General features: G+C 35.4%; 1 protein-coding gene across 2 annotated transcripts; it reads right to left on the bottom strand.

Annotated features, from left to right (window-relative positions):
* Positions 1 to 5,435: 5,435 nt before the first annotated feature.
* Positions 5,436 to 20,840, bottom strand: LOC116289221 (soluble guanylate cyclase 88E). 2 transcript variants are annotated; one of them, XM_031696105.2, is made up of 11 exons: positions 20,720 to 20,834; positions 18,263 to 18,396; positions 12,442 to 13,258; positions 11,383 to 11,693; positions 10,721 to 10,850; positions 10,035 to 10,181; positions 9,407 to 9,553; positions 9,003 to 9,162; positions 8,797 to 8,906; positions 8,343 to 8,432; positions 5,436 to 7,109 (listed from the first exon to the last, which is right to left on the bottom strand). In XM_031696105.2, the coding sequence occupies exons 3-11, from the start codon at positions 13,237 to 13,239 to the stop codon at positions 7,050 to 7,052; spliced, it is 1,953 nt and encodes a 650-aa protein (XP_031551965.2). In that variant the 5' UTR covers positions 13,240 to 13,258; positions 18,263 to 18,396; positions 20,720 to 20,834; the 3' UTR covers positions 5,436 to 7,049. The 2 variants fall into 2 exon arrangements, with proteins under 2 accessions (XP_031551965.2, XP_031551964.2); XM_031696104.2 differs by lacking the exon at positions 18,263 to 18,396 and having other exon boundaries at positions 20,720 to 20,840.
* Positions 20,841 to 21,106: the final 266 nt, after the last annotated feature.

The following is a 21,106-nucleotide window of genomic DNA, read 5'->3' as shown; positions in this document are numbered from 1 at the left end:
TATCCTATCCTATCCTATCCTATCCTATCCTATCCTATCCTATCCTATCCTATCCTATCCTATCCTATCCTATCCTATCCTATCCTATCCTATCAAGCCATGTAGTCGAATGATGTAACCGAGGAGTACTGAAAAATGTCCAGCGTTCAATATTAAAAGCTGCCACAAAATAACTCAAATCTCTTATGTTACGTCATAGTCATTAACATATTGGAAATATAAACCTTCGTATCTTAAAGACCCGACATTAAAATGACAAATTATTTTGACAATCAACTATTCACTATTTAAAGAATCAATTCTGAAAATATTGTGTAAAGGCTCATAAGCACTTTAATATTGTGTCACTATTATCAAGTGCTCATTAGTTAGTTTTTTTTGGTGGCCTGAAGAAAATCCCTGATTTGAAGAGGAAAAGTAACACCTTAGTTTTGCAAGTAAAGTTCTTGATCTTGATTGGCTAATATTTTTTTCCAGATCAACTGGCCTTTCTTGTCAATGTTTGTCTTTTCAAATCTTGTGAAAAATTGCGGCATCTTACATATTTTTGAATGTACTACATGGTAACCATTGTCCAATCAGATAGAGATTTGCAAAATTAAGCCCGCGGTTAAGAAGTCAGCGGTTCTAGGTCATGTCAACGAAGCCGGATAGCGATTGATCGAGCTCTAGAGCAAAAAGTGTAGTAGATAATCGCTTAATTTCAAGGATTTCATAAAGTTAAACTCGGGATCTGAGAACATGTATAATGCAGTTTTCTGGAGAGAACGATCATTGAGCTGTTGCGCTGAAGTGATTTTGGAGACAAAGGAAGGATTAAACATGATATTTGTGGCTATCAAGGCACGAGTGGAAGGGAAAGGATGGCGCTGAAGGGATTTTGAAGGCACTCACTCGCTCACGGACTCGCTTGTTTACGATATGACATGGAAACTCGTGAATAAAAACGAGATCAAGCTTTTAACATGTGATAATCTCTATATATTTTACAACAATTATAAATGATAAATTTGAGATTATAAAAAAGTGCAGAATGAGTGTTTGATAAAAACACGAATTGCTAGTTTTCAAATGATCTTTACATTCAACCTTTAAAACGCTTCAGTACAATTTATCAATAATAATAATAATATATAATAATAATAATAATAAGGAATAATTTATATAGCGTCGATATCCTTAAGTTCAAAGACGCTTTACAATATAAAAATGTGACTCAAAAAATAAAATTAAGAAAAGAATTACTATTTCATGAATAAGAGTGAGTAATAAAACATGCCCATAATACATATCATTATTAACATATTTCAAATAAAATTCATTGCATTTCAATATATACATTACACATTTTTTTAAAATTCAAATAACAATACATTGATTTAGATTGGTTAAAATAGGTAAGATTTTTACATATTGAATACACTGAAACAGCCTCTGGGCTGTCTAATCCAGGACACGTCTAACTCACAGGCGCTTTCAAGAGCCGAATATTCTTTATAAAAAAATGAACATGCATGTGAAAACTTTATTGACAAACTACAATCAAACAGCCTTTGGCGAACTCGTGGATACTAGTTGCACTTTTTGGAGATTGGGCTCCCTGTGTCATCGTTATGCCTGTTGACATTCGAAGGATTCAAAGTATTTCGCTCGATTTCATACTTTTTTAAAATACTCAACTTAGCTGGTAAAATCAGTAATAGTTCTTTTATTTTATTTTCCTTTTAATACCTAGTTTTTTGTTATTTTGTTGAGTTTGGAAGCGAATTCTGTGATGAATTAGTTGTCTGAACTTCAATTACGAAAGACGGCTTCGACTTCGATGGAGTCAACTGAGTCGAGTATAGAGTATAATTGGAAGAAGATCTATTTGCAAACGCTTTCTCTCAAAACTGAATATACAAGATAATCGGCCGTTTATGATACAATCGGGGCGATCAACAAAAAGCGTTGCGTTATGCGTGAGGTTGATTTACATTACTACTTTATATCTTGACCTTCAAGGGTCACGGCTCCTACATTTTTAACATGAAACTATCATTTGATAGAAATTCGTTTAGAAATGCTATTTATTTTGTCTTCATCCAAGTCTGTGAATTACTGATTATTTGTTGGAGCGGATTCTTGTTATACCTTCGCACATTTCAACATTCAAGAACATTATTGCTTTGGCTGTTTGTAATGTGCAGCGATCAAACTACTTTTCATTCAGAAAGGCTTAATATTTGAATGACAAAACTGGCCGAACTTCCTTCAAACATCCAATGGAATTGTTCTTTTTTTCGTCTTTTTCCATTTTTTCTACGATCTACATCTACATTGATTATTTTCTTAAGACGTCACTCAGTAAATACAACTGTTCATATCAGTAATAAAACTTCGCTCGATCGAGCTTATAAGATTTTTTTGCGAAATACCGTCGTGACTTTGAGCTGTCTCTATGGAGAATAAAGTCCTCTAGAGCTTGAAATCAGACTTTCTCCTTGAGTTCTAATTAAAATAGCTTTTTTCGATATATAGCCGGCTCGATCTACAAGGTCTTCAGAAAAATCGAAATGTCGACTTTGTACATAAGCGTTTTTGTTTACTTTTAAATGCATCAGGAAAAAAGGTTTGACTTATTGAAATTTTATTTCAGGCGTTAATTGTATAATTTTACTTCAACTTGCATCTTTCCTTGATTCTTTTAATATGAATAATCCGAAGATAAAACTATGTGCGAGACTGCGCATGTACAGCTGGGACCCCATGGCATTCACAAGTGCTAGAAACTATCCCACATGGATCATCAGTATTCCATTTCGTCATATAAAATATCAAAGTAATCTATAGTGTATAACAGCTTTGTGCCTGTTAGTGTCGTGTAACGTTCGTAATCAGATGACGTATGACGATTGGTAATCGTTTAAATATCGATCTGCTAACATCTTAGTGAGTGAGTGAGTGAGCGAGTGAGTGAGTGACACATTTGCATATTCAGACCCCTCACAATAACTCGTTTCTACGCTTCGCGTATCCACGAGTTAAAAACTATATAAGCTGCATATTGAATAAATTAATTAATAAATTTTGATTAAAATTAAAAAAAAAAAAAAACAACCTGCATGGACACCCGAATGATGGTTCAACTATCATTTAAGTTTGCTGCTGCTAAGGATTGGAATAATTTGCCTAAGGATTTGAGAGAACTTAGCTCTTTTTCCATTTTTAAAAACAAGCTTTTTAAGTATTTTTTTAGATTTCGATAAAAAAGAGCATAAGTGTACTGTACGATAGATTTTTTTCTTCTTCATATATTTATTTCATTATTTAATTACTTAACCAATAATCTACACTAATCTACACGAAAATCGCGCGTTTTCGATATATCTTTTGTAGCCTATTTTATTGTTTTTGTTTTGTTTTGGTTTTTTTTTTCGAGCCTCGCATATACAATGGATATATATGTTTTGTGGGCGCGGGGTTTTCGTGTTTCTGTGTATATATGTATATATTATACTTAATTTTCTCTTTTCTTATATTTATACTTTTAGGTTCTCAATTTTTTCTCGCAAATTTTTGGTATAGATTTTATTTAGATTTTCATACATTTTATATTGCTGATCACCGGTTCATACCAGCTGTTCTATCGTGAGTAGTTATAATTCCCACTATAACGCCTTTTGGAAGGGAGGGGTGGTCTAAATCCCTGAATGCCACCTTAAGCATGTAGGGGGGAGGGGAGGTCTAATTTCCTGAATACCCCCTTAAGAATGTAGGGGGGAGGGGAGGTCTAATTTCCTGAATACCCCCTTAAGAATGTAGGGGGAGGGGTGGTCTAATTTCCTGAGTACCCCCTTAAGAATGTAGGGGGGAGGGGAGGTCTAATTTCCTGAATACCCCCTTAAGAATGTAGGGGGGAGGGGTGGTGTAATTTTGTGAATACCCTTTGAGAATGTAGGAGGAGGGGTGGTTTGAAATTCCAAAATGTCCCCTTGAGAATGTTACCAAATTCCTGACTACCCTCTTGAGATATCTGAATATTTGAATACATACTGTGGAATGTGTGAAAGAATATATAATCTAAAAGAGGGTATAGGAGAATCATTCAAAGTATTTAGAGCTTTTCGTTTGGGCAATTTGAATTGCACTTTTAAAGCATGTCATTTCATTTCTTTTCTTTTCGTATTTCATTTCGTATTTCATTTCGTATTTCATTTCGTATTTCATTTCGTATTTCATTTTGTATTTCATTTCGTATTTCATTTCGTATTTCATTTCGTATTTCATTTCGTACTTCATTTCGTATTTTATTTTGTATTTATTTTAAAATTTCTTTTGTATTTTATTTTAAAATTTCTTTTGTATTTTATTTTAAAATTTCTTTTGTATTTTCTTTTTTGATTTTAAGTATTTTACTGAAGTATGTGACTTTAAGAAGTCACACCCTGAAAATTGCGGATGGAATACAAGAAAAGAAAAGAATTACAGCATTTTGGACTGAGTTATCTTCATCTGCATTTTATTTCATCGGTAAAATCGTAAGATATTACACCAACTAAAATGTTTTCCATTTCTCTATGGGGTCTACGATTTTGATTGTTGTTAAGAGCTGTCAGGATGGATTTACGAGCAAGACAAAACGAATTGCTTGCGGTTACGTGAGACTCTCATGATGCTTCAAAAATTACCTGTGAAAGGCCTACAGATTCAAGTGAGTTTTATTGAATAATGAAAAGGAAATAAGTTTGGTTTTTGCTCCCACACAGCAAATAACTAATATTTTCCATGCTATTAGCTCGGTATTAATATGAAAAGTTATTTGAATACATTCAAAGGGTAAATTGTAATGACATTTTATCACTTTTAAATTAGGTTAATGTCTTGTAAGTAGCTTGGTAAAGGTAAATCGTAATGACATTTGATCTCTTTTAAAGTAGGTTAATGTCCTTGTAAGCAGCTTGTGCCACTTGTGCCATATAAAGGCATTTGTGTCTTCCCTTATTGTTTGTACAAATATAAATCATTACTGCTAATCGAACACCTTGCTTTGGGCGAAATCATTAATGTTTAATACGCCTTAGGAATTGAAAAAACTGAGTATTTTTTAATAGCATTTTGAAGTCTCTCATCTTTTCTTTCTTTCTTTCTTTCTTTCTTTCTTTCTTCTTTCTTCTTTCTTTCTTTCTTTCTTTCTTCTTTTTTTACTTATTTGTCACTCTATTTACAATTCAGATGGGAACTATTATATATCTAAATTGCAGCTTTTATCCTATCGGATTATTAAGATAAATTGGATGTTTTTTTACGAAGTCTTAAATGTCAGTTATCTGTTGAGATAATGAAGCTGTGGCGGATGTAGGATGTAGGGGGGGGGGGTTGATTGGGTGCAAATGAACCCCCCCCCCCCCTCAACCGGCTGGTACCTTGGATTTTTTATATTTTTTAAAATAAATAAATAAATAAAAGCATGGTACTAACTCATGAGATCTAATATGAAATGGGACTGGTGGATAGGCTATCCTTATCAGGAGTGCCCCTAGGCCAGTGATGTGCCTCATGGGAAAAAATGATGATGCAAGAGAACGTTGTTGTTGTGGCGAGATTTGCAAAAATGAACCCCCCCTCTTAAAGTCCTGGATCCGCCACTGTGAAGCAAGACGGCTTGCTGCGTATGAAATAATGGAACTAGTGGCATATGACTATAGAATACTCAAGTTTCTAGTTCTCTGTGTCATGTGTTCCAGTTAAGGTCCGTGGAATATCAAAGTGTTTGTATCGTTAATCGAAGTTGTGCATTTTAACTTTACCACTGTTATTTGAGTTGGGGTGGTACGCCCAGTGCTGTAATCAAGGAACACAGCGGTAATCTAGACGTCGAAAATATAGTCTATTTGACCCAAACCAACTGAGCCATTTATTTACAATTACGACTTACGACCATGCGAAATATTATACAAATGATATTTAAATATTATCCCGATATTCACTGAGGCTGAGGCAAATAATTGTTTTAGTATAAATACACAGTTGATTCTTTCAAAAAAAAAAAGAAGAAGAAGAAGAAGAAAAATGGCATTTTTTCCGGTAGCAGCAACAAAGCGAGTGGCCGCCATTTTGGATTATCGCTGGAGGTGATTATCGTGTGATAGTGTGAGTTTCTCGACCAATCAGCGCGCGAGATTTTCAATAATCACCTGTGTATGTTTACTAATTCAAATTACTAGTTGCTAACGCATGCAATGGGTGCAATAGAAACATGATTTTCACTTTTTGTGATATTGGCCGCCATCGTTGTGCTCCTCAATAGGACATATAGATGGCGGGCCCATACTTTTCAACTGAATTATGGGTATAATCAATTCAGTCGTATCTTCGTATCTAAAGCTTGTTTTAGCTAGAATGTTGGATGATATATATAGTTTTAGTTGCTCTTCGGTCTGTGGAGGTTTCGTTGTATATTAGTCTTAGGACAATTTTCGATGACGTAGGTCAACGTCAGGAATTGATAGTAAGGCGTGTAAATCCTCCGCTATAAATAGTATAATTGTGAATGAGCATTTAGTTAAAGATGCGAATAACATTTCTTCAAGCAATTTTTTTTTTACAATAACTGACAAATTTCTCGCGTGCTGATTGGTTAATTTTTATCATCAATAAGAGGACAGACAGATAAAGCTGACGTCAACGAGCGCGCGCTCTTTCCGTTAGTTGTTTTGATCAGTAAAAATGAGAAGTTTTTATCGTTTTTGTTATTGTAAAAAACAAATTGACATCAGATTTTTATGTGTCTGTCCTCTTATTGACAATAAATTGCGTCATCACATTTTCAAAGTAGTATGCGGATCCACTCGGCTACGCCTCGTGAATCCACACTACTTTGACAATGTGATGACGCAATTTATTGTCAATAAGAGGACAGACACATAAAAATCTGATGTCAATTTGTTAACTTTGAAACAAATTCCGAGCTCCAAATCTTCTGTTTGCTAGTCACACGCTTTGACCAACTGAACTACTGGAACTTATATTGGTGAGCGAGGTGTGGATGGTACTTTTTAAGTATTAAGTTATTCTATCGCATTACTTTGTTGCCCGATCAGCCAATATGTCTTCATTTTTCCTTTACCCTGTAGACGAATCAATAATAGTTTTGATTACTATGCGACATAACAATAAGAGCACACTATGAACCACGCACCAATGCCAATATCCATAACTTTCTTATAGTGCGCACTAGAATGATTGACAATGGTGATCAAATGTGAGGATCAATGAATCAACTTCCGGTAGTATTTATTATGATGCGCAAGAATGCGATATACTTTACCTTTGTCTTAGTGGGCACTAGAATGATTGACAACGGTGATCAAATGTGAAGAAGATCAATGAATCAACTTCCGGTAGTATTTTTTATGATGCGTAAGAATACGATATACTTTACCTTTGTCTTAGTGGGCACTAGAATGATTGACAACGGTGATCAAATGTGAAGAAGATCAATGAATCAACTTCCGGTAGTATTTTTATGATGCGTAAGAATACGATATACTTTACCTTTGTCTTAGTGGGCACTAGAATGATTGACAACGGTGATCAAATGTGAGGATCAATGAATCAAATTCCGGTAGTATTTTTATGATGCGCAAGAATACGATATACTTTACTTTTGTCTTAGTGGGCACTAGAATGATTGACAACGGTGATCAAATGTGAGGATCAATGAATCAAATTCCGGTAGTATTTTTATGATGCGCAAGAATGCGATATACTTTACTTTTGTCTTAGTGGGCACTAGAATGATTGACAACAGTGATCAAATGTGAAGAAGATCAATGAATCAACTTCCGGTAGTATTTTTATGATGCGCAAGAATGCGATATACTTTACTTTTGTCTTAGTGGGCACTAGAATGATTGACAACAGTGATCAAATGTGAAGAAGATCAATGAATCAACTTCCGGTAGTATTTTTATGATTTGCTTTAATACAAAGTTCAGTTTTGCATCTACTTTCTTAGCGCGCACTGTTAAAATTGTTCTCAAAATTATCAACTATGAGGTGTGCAATGTCTTCAGGCATGCAGGAGTCAGTTAATGATCGGCATCAAAAATCTAGATAAGAAGATCACATTGCTAACATTTTTTTAATCGCTCCTACCAATAAAATGCCGAAGTCGAGGTAATCTACGCCGATTTTTATGACGGCGTACCGATAAAAACGATATTCGCCGATTCTTTAGCAGCGAGTAAACTGAATGAAATAACTTTGTCCGACTCAACACCAACTTAACATCAATGGAATTTCGGTTGTACAATTGTATACAACATGTATATATAACTTTTGTATTAATTAATATCTACCTTCAGCTCTACCACTCCACGAAATTCGACTTCAAAGGGAGAACCTTCTAAGCACTCTCGACAATGTTCGCTGATGTGAATTCTCATTGGCTAAAAAAATATATTAAATAAGTTTAGGATAGTTTAAAAATAGTACGTTATTGGGATTCCCCAGAGATTATCACTGGGACCATTCACTCCTTTCTAAATAAGGCAAATTTGTTAAAGATCTAGACTATAAAAAAGGGGACGTATATATTCAATTAGTCTCGAATATATGTTTCGTTACTGGGATACTCCAGAGGTTATTACTTGGTCCCCTGACTCCATGTTAAATAAGGGGAGCTTGTTAAATCTCTTAACGTTAAATCAGAGATAAACCTATTTATTAAAGCGCGTAATATTTGGCGTTACTGGGGTTCCCCATTGGTCATCACTGGGTCCACTTAATCTGTCTTGTCTTAGATGACCTTACCAAAGCTGTCGTTCTTAATCTGGATGCTATGTTAACGGTATCACCAAACAGACAATACTGCAATGTCATTTCTCCCACCAAACCAGCTACAACTGGCCCCGAATGAATACCTTAAAGTCAAACCATATTAAACGAAAGTTAATAGTAAACTTTACTAATACGGCCAATGTCACTCTATACTTGCGGTGACTATCACGCAACCTTACCTATTGTCACGGTCATTGCCTTCTTAGTGATTGGATCCTTTACTTTTTGAACAGCATTCAGCATATCTAACGCCATAGAAGCCATTGGTTCAGCATGTCGCGCTGTTCTCACAGGCGCACCAGATACAGCCATGTAGAGAGCGTCTCCCAACGTCTCAAACTATTCAATTTTAAAGTTAAGATTGGTAAGTTAATTGGTAAGTTAATAACTCGTAAATACCAAAAAGTATACTGGCGAAATGTTTCTATATTCAGGAACATTTCACGAACATTTCTTTTCTCATTAAAATCCCTGGAATTCTTTAAAAAGGTGTTAAAAAGTACGCAAGCAGGCGCAAACGTTTTTTTCCATTACTCAGTTTCTATCCGTGCGCTTGTATTCGCGAACATGTGTAGCAACTCACCTTGTAAACGTTGTGTGTCTCACTAAGCCGGTCAAACCGGGTAAACAGGTTGTTGATCAAGGTTACGGCCTGCATCGCGCTGACACGCGTGCAGATTGCAGCGAAACCGTCCATGTAGCTGAACAATACGGTGACGCTGTCGAAATACTTGAAAAGGGAAGTTTTTTTTAAAAACTCAACCAACTTTAGTAAAATGCAGCAATTGCAAGAATCTTAATCAGAGTCTAAAGTTTAAAACGACGGCTTGAAAAAAGGGAATGGAAAAAAGGAAGAAGACGTCTGAGGTCCAGGAAAGGAGGTCAAAGAATGGGGCAAAAAAGAAGAAGAAGGACAAATTTAGAAAGAGAAGGAAGAGAATCGGAGAAGGAGGAGAAGAAGGAGAAAGAGGAAGAGGAGGATCCTTTCATCTATCATGTTCTTCTACTTCTTGCAATTAACGCAAAGAAACAACTATAATAATAGATAATTTTGTGTAGTAACACACCAGAATGATACGAAATTTCGTATACTTTCTAATATAATATATATAATATAATTTTGTGTAATAACACTTACACCAGAATGATATGAAATTTTATATACCTACTAGCTATAGGATTACTCCCTTCTACAAAACTCTAGTCCATACCTCGCACGTATTGATAGGACTTTCTCCTTGCTTCAGTCGTTCTGCTATCTGTTTCGGGATCATTCGGTACAGCAATTCTTCGCTCTTCTGCCTTTCCTTGTTCAGCTTCTCCATACATTGTTCAAGTTCTCTGCCTTGTTCAAATTGCTAAAAAACATCGTAAGAAACAAAGTTTAAATATATTTATAATTTCATGGGAATCTGAGGGATGGTGCATATAGTGGTGTTGCACCGATTCGTTTCTCACTAATAGTCCCCTTCACAGTTCCCTGCGCCATCTTGAAAGGTAGCCATGCCTTTGCATCGAAGCGAGACGAACGGTGAGCTTGCAATGATAAAGACCTTTTTTAACACCTTGGACAATTATTCACACGTCTCTATCTTGCAAGCTCACCGTTCGTCTCGCTGCGATGCAAAGGCCCGGTTACCTTTCTAGATGGCGCAGGAAACTGTGAAAGGGACTACTCTGGGATCTCGGATTTCGTTCCTGGACTTGATAACACAAGTGAGTAGAGTTTGTCTGTAGGTCGCTCTCTTTATTTTTGTCCGGGCTTTCCGGTTTGAAAATCCGGCTTCCTCATCAACATCTAACTAAGAAACAACTGTTTTAGGGTTGGATATAACTCAAATTTTTTTTAGCCATACATGCAGAAAGTTAAGTTCTCTGATACAAATGGCTTCTTTACCTGGTCTCGTGCATATTCTAACTGGGGTAGAGGCTTGATCCCTGATAAAACCATTTCTTGTGACGTATCGTGCATGCTGAAGTCATTCATGTACAAGCCTGTGGCAAGCATGGCATCAAGACTTCCAATTCTAGTTGAAAGAATGAGTTTGAATTGCAGTAAGATGTTTGGATGAAGGGGAAAGGAAGCTAGGAAGGATAGGATGATGGATGAATGGAAAAAAAAAGGAAAAAAAAAAAGAAATTTGAATGATAGGAGGGATAGAAGGAAGTAAGGAAGGGAAGATGGTTGGATGGTTGGATGGTTGGATGGTTGGATGGTTGGATGGTTGGATGGTTGGATGGTTGGATGGTTGGATGGTTGGATGATGGTTGGATGGTTGGATGATGGTTGGATGGTTGGATGGTTGGAATAAAAGAATGATGAAAATGAAAGAATAGAAGGATAGAAGGGTAGCATAATGGAATGATAGAATGCCGGATAGAATGACGAATGGATGGGGAAAGAAGAAAGAACGAAGGAATTGAGTAATAGGAAGAATAAAAGGAACGAAGTAAGAAATGAAAGGAATGAAGGAATGAAGCAAGGAAAGGAGGAACAAAGGTCTTAAAGAATGAACAAGGTAGGGAAATAAGAAGAAAATAACTAAGGACTAAACTCACAAAGGCGAAGAAATATAGATAGTTTTGTCCCAGTCCTTTAAATATTTCATTTGACCGCGTAGATGAAGCGTCGGGGGAGGCTCGGCCTGAATGGGTGTTGATTGAGTGGGTGCTGAACTACTGCCACTTATCTTGGTGACTGATTGTGATTGGCTGGATTCTCCAATACCTCCGATGCTGGTGGAACGCGGAAAGGTTTTCAATGTGTTTAAGCTGCTTGTCTTTTGGAACATATTTTCTTTTCCTCTTTTTTGACGACGGATAACTGGAATTTTCGATAATAACTCGAAGACAACCTTTCTTGTAAGGAGCTGAATTTAAAAGAAAAAAATATTAGTCTTTAGAGTTCAAACACGATTCATGATTGAACAGTATACTGTATTAATAGATCGTTTTCGGCTATGCTTAAGTGCCCACCCAAACGATGGGTAGTGGAATGGAATACATAATGTCCGACCAACAAACTCGAATTGATAAGATTTTTTAGAATTTATCGTTTATCTTTTTTTATTGTACCTTTAGAATGCATTGATTCTAAGGCAGACATTTACAATCATTTCAGAAATCGGTGTATGTTCCATGCTGTATTTCAAAAACGCATGTTAGCCTATCCTACGTAACAACAGTACTATTGTGGAGGTAGAACAATGAATGCTCGATCGGCGTACTAGTAATAATGCATGTGTACTAAATACAATTGTTGAGCAATATGTAGAAAACATAAAGAGATTACTGCAGCACAGGGGCGGATCCAGGATATTTTCTGGGAAGGGGTGCACCGTCCAGGATTTTCGCTTTTGATGGGGGTGCTTACGAACTCAAACACCAATAATGCAATATATATCAGCTCATCTAGGGGGTGGGGGGTTGCGCTCCCCTGCACCACTCCCCTAGATCCGTCCCTGCAGCACAGCTGCGCACCTCTAGCACCATTTTTTTCACGAATTTTCATTCATTACATAACAATAATTGGGTCGATGGGGGGGGGGGGGGGGGTATGAAAATACATCTCCTTACTTTTAATCGCTCCAGTGTTTAAACTAAAGGATCAAGACTTACAGAATTCCAGGTAAATTCCGTTTTCGGTCTTCTCAGAGTAAAAACCTCTCGAACATTTTTGCCCAAGACTTTTCTTCCAAGTGTCGAGATCAAGCCATTTCCCGCCATGCTGATGGTCATGTCGGTAGAGATGACAAAGCTGAAGGGAAATATTGTAAAGAACACATCGACAGTAATGCCCTTCTTTGGCGTGACGCAGAGCAAGTCTGGCGATGGTGGCTTATAACCGACATTGGCGAACCCAAGTCGATAGACAATGTGACATTGTGAGCCCTCCCTCTCGTCGCTAAGGACCTTGATATTTATGTCATACGTGTTGTAGAATTTTCGCGCGATTTCTTCGATCTGTCCAATCACGTAGAACATGAATCCCTTGCGCCTTGAAAGATAATGTAGGTTGAGACCTGAGCTGCTCTCTTCGTCACAGTAAAAAGTCGGGGACTGCATCTTTGGGTAGCCGAACCTCATATGCTCGTGCAGGTTGTCAATTCCAATCAAAAAATCCCGAAGATGGCGACCACTGACGCGAATGATCGGGTCGTAACCATAGTGATTAAAGAACTTGACAAAACAGACCCCGAAAAAACGCATGACGTCGTCAAGTAGCATGTCTTCTTCTTCACCGATGACTTTGATGACTCCATCGGCAAGTTTGAACAAGAGGTCTTCAGCGTAGAGTTTGTGTGTGACAAATACATAGTTGTTCAGGTCTGCAGCTTCTAGGATTTGTTGCCATACCTCTTTGCCGTACTTTTCGGTGACTTGAAAGTTGATACTTTCTAGCAATAGTCCGTACATGATTGTCGCTAAATGGATCCTACAAGTAAATGTATATATATATATCTTATTCACTATATCGCTACTGATTGGGCGAGAGCATTCAGCCAATCCCTGATATTGCGTGACTGAATTGATACTTTCTAGCAATAGTCCGTACATGATCGGCGCTAAATGGATCCTACAAGAAAAAAAAATATATATATATATATCTCATTCACTATATCGCTTCTGATTGGACGAGAGCATTCAGCCAATCCCTGATATTGCGTGACTGAATTGATACTTTCTAGCAATAGTCCGTACATGATTGGCGCTAAATGGACCCTACAAGAAATTTTTTTAAATATATCTTATTCACTATATCGCTTCTGATTGGGCGAGAGCATTCAGCCAATCCCTGATATTGCGTGACTGAATTGACCATTTTTAAAAATCAATATTCGCGATGCTAGCACTTCGTTATATCAATAAAATTATCTGATCTATACAGCTGGCATAATGTGTAATCAATCCTGTAGGAACAAGTGATTTAATCTAATAAACAACCAAGTCTAACCACACCTCAATATACAGTGTACGCACTTACGGTGAGACTTGCAGTATATGTATTGGGGAGCTCGGCTTTGCTTAGCATTCCATCAACAATCAACCAAAGATTTCTTTTTCTAGGCTATCGAGAATGTTTTGTGCAATTTCAAATCGTGACCAGTTTGGCGTAGAAGTCTTTTTTTACTACAAGTTTTTGTCCATAAAGTTTGTGCGGTTTTGACTCTTTGAACTTGGATTTATTCTGGACTGAAATCTTGTTTTTAAAAGGTTTAAAAGGCCATTATCTTGATTGATTATCTTCAGAGAATTTTCACTTTTAAGAGCGCAAATGAGCTGCAAGTGTTCAAACTGTGTGACTGACGTCATGCAGCTAATTGACCAATCATATTCCATTGGTGGTCCACTTTTGACAACCTTTTTTGCCAAGGTTGAATTATCAATTAGAAAACTCATTAATAATTCATGAAGAAAACACAATAGAAATCATGACCATGAAGGTGATTTTATATCTGATAAAGATTCGTCTTCATTTGCATAAACTTTAACTTGGATTTTCTCTATCAAACTTGGTTCATTTCGTAAAAAAATCGGTACACAATGAGAACAAACATCATAAGTTTTCTAAGCCGTTCAATAATCTCGCAGATCGTGTTTTATCGGGTCTAAAACCACTCGGCTGCGCCTCGTGTTTCATACCCGATAAAACACTCCTGCTCGTTTATTAAACATTACTTAAAGATCGTTTTCATGATGGTATAAAAAATAAGTGTGAAAATTATTAAGGCGGAAACTAACTGTCAACGGCTTGAGAAGATGTTCATAACCAGGAAGCGTTATTTGTGCTATCCAAAGAGTATTGTCTACACAAGCACGTCTGCTTAAGTTGAGATACGTTAGACGTTTTATTATTGGTGTTTTGTGAGTTGTTTCACGAATCAATGAATCTGTGAGGATTTTTGATTACTGAGAAAAAATGCTGCTTTTCTCTTTTTTACTTTTCTATTGTTTGTGGAATTCTTTGCCTTTCCTTTCCTTCCCTCGTGTTATTTTTGATTGGTTTCTCGTATAATCTCCTCTCTACTCGTATAATGCCCTTTCTTCTCGTATAAATCTCCTCTCTTCTCGTATAATCTACTCTCTTCTCGTATAATCTACTCTCTTCTCGTATAATCTCCTCTCTCCTCGTATAATCTACTCTCTTCTCGCATAACCTACTCTCTTCTCGTATAATCTACTCTCTTCTCGTATAATCTCCTCTCTTCTCGTATAATCTACTCTCTTCTCGTATAATCTACTCTCTTCTCGTATAATCTACTCTCTTCTCGTATAATCTACTCTCTTCTCGTATAATCTACTCTCTTCTCGTATAATCTACTCTCTTCTCGTATAATCTACTCTCTTCTCGTATAATTTACTCTCTTCTCGTATAATCTACTCTCTTCTCGTATAATCTCTTCTCTTCTCGTATAATCTACTCTCTTCTCGTATAATCTACTCTCTTCTCGTATAATCTACTCTCTTCTCGTATAATCTACTCTCTTCTCGTATAATCTACTCTCTTCTCGTATAATCTACTCTCTTCTCGTATAATCTACTCTCTTCTCGTATAATCTACTCTCTTCTCGTATAATCTACTCTCTTCTCGTATAATCTACTCTCTTCTCGTATAATCTACTCTCTTCTCGTATAATCTCCTCTCTTCTCGTATAATCTACTCTCTTCTCGTATAATCTACTCTCTTCTCGTATAATTACTCTCTTCTCGTATAATCTACTCTCTTCTCGTATAAACCTACTCTCTTCTCGTATAATCTACTCTCTTCTCGTATAATCTACTCTCTTCTCATATAAACCTACTCTCTTCTCATATAAATCTACTCTCTTCTCGTATAAATCTACACTCTTCTCGTATAATCTACATTTTTTTCATCAGAGGAAAATTCATCGAGTCTATATCTTACCTTTTCTTATTTTAGAAAAATCCAAAACCTTGTCTAAAAAAATGATATATATATAAATCTGGAACCTGCTCATATCAATAGATGGTAAGTATCGATATCCACGTGACCATTCTTTGCCATATTCAAATTTCATATGAAAGCAAAGGATATAGTTGCATTAACGAAGTTACCTATCAAATAACCACTCAAAGTTTAAAGATTAATATCAAACGCAAATACCTATATATTATTTTTGAAGCGTCCCGGACAAATTGGTCGCGTACTAATCTGGTGTATTTAAACACGATTAAGATGTCACCACGACAAATAATGCTAAGATAGTGAACGCTTCTGTATAAATGGACTCAAAATCAATATAAAATCATTATGAAGAAAAATAGAATTCTCACTTCTAACAAGTACATCGTTAGCCGAGCTAGAAGAAATTCTGTAAATGATTATTAAGGTAAAACTGAAATTATATCTTTTTTTTCCTTTTTTTATTTCCTTATTATTTTTTTTTAAATTTTATTTACATTTTCCCCCCCAAAAACATCTATTTGATTAATACTAGTTCTGCTTATTATGGTTGCATATTTCCTCCAGTCCAATTAAACAATAATTTTACCTGAAGTGTTTCACAACAGCGCTAGTACATCTCTTCTTTTCATGGACATTCCCAGATACTGACATAGCACTGTTACTGTCCACTTAACATAAATGCTTGTCTTTCTTGACTGACTGATTACTGCAATATTTATGAACATGCGAACTCTGTGTTACCGAGTCTCGAGTCGAGTTGCACGCTGAAATTTGGTTTTTCGCTGCCGCCAGTCAAAAATATGAAAGGTACTGACTGATTAGGTTTGATTGACGGCAGCGAAAAAACAAATTTCGATCAGTGAAAAACGGTGAAAATGAAAATGAAATAACGCAGTAACTGGAAGAGCGATTTTATTTTATCCGTAAAAGAAAAACGACTATTAGTACTAGTCGATGATGATAATAATGATAATAATAATGATAACAACAACAATAACAACAACAACAACAACAACAATAATAATAATAATAATGATAATAATAATAATAATAATAATAATAATAATAACAATAATAATAATAATGGAAACTTTATTCTTTTTCTTGAATACAGAACAGAACATAAAGGCACTTGGACTGCATTAGGAGAAGGAGATCTGGACGAAAAATGTCACCAGTTATAATTGAAGGACTCAGAAAACCATTTACATCAGCATAGAGTGAAGAGCGATGACTAATTACAGGTTTGATAATAATATTAATAATAACAATAATAATATTAATTAATATAAATAACTATTAATTAATATAATATCAATAATAATAATAATAATTATTATTATTAATAGTATTGATAATAATAATAGAGTAATAATAATGATAATAGTAATAATAATAACAAAAGAAAACAATTGGTTTAGAGTACGTCTACCTAACTATTATGCGTGGCTATTTTTTCTCGAGTTAAAAAACATCACTCTATAACAAGAAGCCAAGAACAATTTTTTTTTTGTTTGGATCAGACGCTGTTCTTCTCGTGTCTGAATCCTGAATGTAAAACAGTTTCTATATAATACCCACTTTCATAGGAAAGGATTTTGGGAAGTTCATTCTTTTGTGTTGCTAATATATCCAAGAAAAAAACACCCACACACACGTAGGTAAAATTTGCTATAACCTCATCATTAAATTATCAACAATGTATTCTTGCTTAATTCCAGTATTTTTGATTTTTATTTTGTTAACAGAATTAGGAGGTACTTTAGAAAAGGTTCATATTAAATATATAAAAAAATATTGGACTTATATTAGAGCAAAAATTATTGAATTGGGAAATATTTTAACTGTATATATCCCACAGCCTTCAGTGTGAACCAGTTTCTTTTAATGTTCAAACGTTCTTATATCACGAACTGAATTAGCTTTCTGAGATCCGAAAGATTACATAAGGTTTGGATTCAAGCCTGTATGAGTGCATTGGCTAAGTCACAATGATCACAATTGGTTGTCCATTCTTCTTGAGTAAAGTGCTTACATAAGTCTTGGATTCAAGCCTGTATGAGTGCATGCGTGGCTAAGTCACAATGATCAAATTGGCTGTCCATTCTTCTTGAGTAAAGTGCTTGGTCTTGTTTTTCTCGAGACTTTGAATACGTTTTTTATCCGTTTGGAATAAACATAAAAATGTCAGTTCTCTAATTTCTAATTCTATTCGAAGGCATTTCCCTATACTTCAACAAAAAGGTTTCTCTCTCCCAGTTATAAAACAAAATCTCAAGGGGGAAAACGAAGATTTTAAAAAATTTCCTACCAATGGAAAACCATTATCTTTCATGACACTTTCCCTGAGTTCTTCCTAATGTACAATACCTACTGCATCAAATAAAATACTGGACACGTATTAATCATCAGTTTGCCTGTCCTAACTCTATAGTCCTCGCATGCGTTTTCCATTAACAGAATATATAGAATACTTAAGTTAATACACAGAATAATACATTGGATTCTTACTTGTTGGTTGAGTAAAAGTATTTGGTTGACGACTTCAAAAATATCTTGTTTCCTTCGTTCAAGTCTTGCGTGTATAAAGATTCTTCCAGTTCTCTCCAAATACGGTTTTATTGATAAGTTAGAGCAAGTTTCAGCTGTGGCCGGCAAAAAACGAACAATACGCACGGTTGTAATCTCAGGGTAACTGACTTAAATCAAAGGCAGCTTGCTACAAAAACTCGCCATCAACCGCGCAGTAGTTATCAGAGAAGTATTCTGTAAACAAAGCGGCTTTTGCAGACCGCTTTTCAGAGCGACTTTAATTAAAATCCCTGTATTTCAGAATACGGCAAGATAAATTAATACATTTTCTTATCATTTTGGTGTGATTTTGAATCTAGGGCTTGTTTTTATAGGAAAATGAACTTCAAATTTTGAAAGCTGATAAAAAGCTAAATTGACAAGGCTGAGCATGCGCAGTGGTCATAGTTCATCAAAGCAAAAAAACAACAACATTTCATTTGTGCAAATGAGCGGGTAAAATAACGGTATCCTGCTGGGCTGAAATCAAGCATTTTGATTGGTTGGTTTATTCTTTCCTGCATTTTAATTGGTTTAAAGCGGAAGGCATTTCAAGGTGACTAATCTCTAAGTCTCCTCAATCCGGCCAAAACCTTACAATTAACTTGAATAAATCATGCTTTTCAAAGACCTAGGTCTGTTACTGTAACAGTTCACGTCTTAGCTTTGCTTTCCTAATTAAACTTACTTCTGGAAGCGAGATTCTCATGCCTTAAGTGTTCATAAATTGGTAAAGTAAGACGTCATGTTGCCCTAGCAACTGGGACTTTGGTTTTATTATTCAAAAAAGACGCCGTCATCATCATCAATGCCTCATTTCAACAGCTAAAAGAAACCTAAACATTTGATGATGCTACTACAAAATGTTGCTGTATAACGTTTGTTTTGGATCAGTTTTCTTTTCTTTCCCGTTCTGCCAAAGGTGGTGCTGATTACAATGTTCTAGCGTGTTTATATAAAATATTTATTGACTTAAGGAAGTACTAACTCACTACTCTTGAGATATACCCATAATTAATATCCTATTGATTAATATTCTATTAACTATGGATATACTTAATGCCCTTTCGGATGCTCTGGTAAGCTATATTACCATGTAATTTAGACTACGCATTTCACGGCCCGAACTGACTGAATTAGATATCATCAATTAAAAACTACATTTGCTTGAAGTACTACAGTTCTGGTGAGAATTTTGGTTTTAAATCTTTCTATTTTATCTCTGTTTAGCTTGTTTCGTTTCCTTATTCATTTATTTAACTTTTTCCCTAGCTATTTGATTAAAATTTATTTTTCCGATGTTCAGATCTAATTTGTTCGAAAAGAAAAAAAAAAACAAGAAAAAAGTTGATTATGACGAATCATATATGCTATTGAAAATAAACTTGTTTTAACATGACAGATCATTGCCCCGTAACCATAAAATTAATTGTCAAATTTGAAGGAGGTTTCATCTCCTAATACATAGGCTCCAAGGCTTTGAATTACGAATACAAGTATCATTACGCCCGATACAGATCTTGAATAGACGTTTTCTTAGAACTTCATATAAATCATAAAGTGCTGCTTGTTTCACTGGAAAACTAACGGGGGAAATGAGTTTAGGTGGCTGACTACTTTGGAAAAAAATAAACAGAAAATTGAAAATTGAAACTTCTTTAACCTGAAGTTTAATGCTGATTCCAAATATGAAAAGAAAAATGGAGTGTGTCCCGAGCTTGTTTTCGAGATAATCAGCATTTAATGGATGCCTACGCGTGAGTTTTTGGAGCAAAACAGTAGCGCCTCGGAAGTGATCGGAAAAAAAATTTAAGATTCATAAGATGATAAATATAATAAATATTGTCGAGAAAACTTTTATATATCAAAAATATTGCGATGTATAGCTGCGATTCATCATCTTGTTTGTTTTTTAATAAGGCAATCCAAGCACTAATAAACCATTTTGACTATCTTGAAACCCAAGCATTGACTCGGCTTTTTGGCGGGAAAAACAGGCTAGCACTGAAATGGCTTTTCTACACGACCCTTAGAAGCACTTTACACAAGCACTCAATGGGTTTTTAGCTGCCATGAAACACTAGCACCGAAAGGGCTTCACTACTGGTTAAACACAACGCTTGGAAGCACTGAGAATTTATAAGCAGCACCACAGCTGTTTCTCATGCAAGCCTTTATTCAAACCAGCTTTTGCTAAATAAGCAGTGGGCCAACTTCCTTTCCTTTCCTTTAGTCGCACCCAAACGAAAATAGTTAGAAGTTACGTAGGTTCCTGCGTTTTTTTCCAAGGTCCTCCGAATATCGATTAAGACACTTACATTAAACATAAAATATTTCAAAAATTAACAGCGATAGCATATACTAATAAAAATAAAAATGTCCTAAATATTCTCTTACCTTATTGAGTTTTCGTACACTCGATGTTGTCCTTTGCCATAAGCAATGTTAGGCGGCAAGCACGACCTTGTTTTGTTCTGTTTCTAGAGTTTTGATTAACTAAAACAAAACAATTAAACAATTAAAAAAAAAACACATGAATTTATGTTATGAAAAATCAATATTAAATTGTCGATATTACCCTTGACTTTCTGAGGAAGTAGTTTGGAAGATTATTAAGTCAATAAACAGAAACAATATGAAAACTTAATGAGCTCGACAATGATTAAAACTAATAAATATAATGTGAATCAAAAAAGAATGTCCTGATTTTTTCCTGATAATGATTTTAATTTAAATCTTTAGAAAAACTAGAAAGTTCTTTTAATTTTTTTCATGTATATTTGG

Source organism: Actinia tenebrosa, unplaced genomic scaffold, assembly GCF_029948245.1.
Source record: "Actinia tenebrosa isolate PJP-AT-01 unplaced genomic scaffold, QUT_ActTen_1.0 PGA_scaffold7__59_contigs__length_16204524, whole genome shotgun sequence".
Lineage (NCBI taxonomy): Eukaryota > Metazoa > Cnidaria > Anthozoa > Actiniaria > Actiniidae > Actinia > Actinia tenebrosa.
This window is presented reverse-complemented; position numbering and strand designations above follow the sequence as displayed.

Coding starts and splice junctions, on each gene's coding strand:
- LOC116289221 (XM_031696104.2), bottom strand. CDS start 13,239: ATGTACGGACTATTGCTAGAAAGTATCAACTTTCAAGTCACCGAAAAG. Junction 10,182..10,720: donor TAGAATATGCACGAGACCAG/GTAAAGAAGCCA, acceptor GATGTTTTTTAG/CAATTTGAACAAGGCAGAGA. Junction 8,907..9,002: donor GGCAATGACCGTGACAATAG/GTAAGGTTGCGT, acceptor TTTGACTTTAAG/GTATTCATTCGGGGCCAGTT.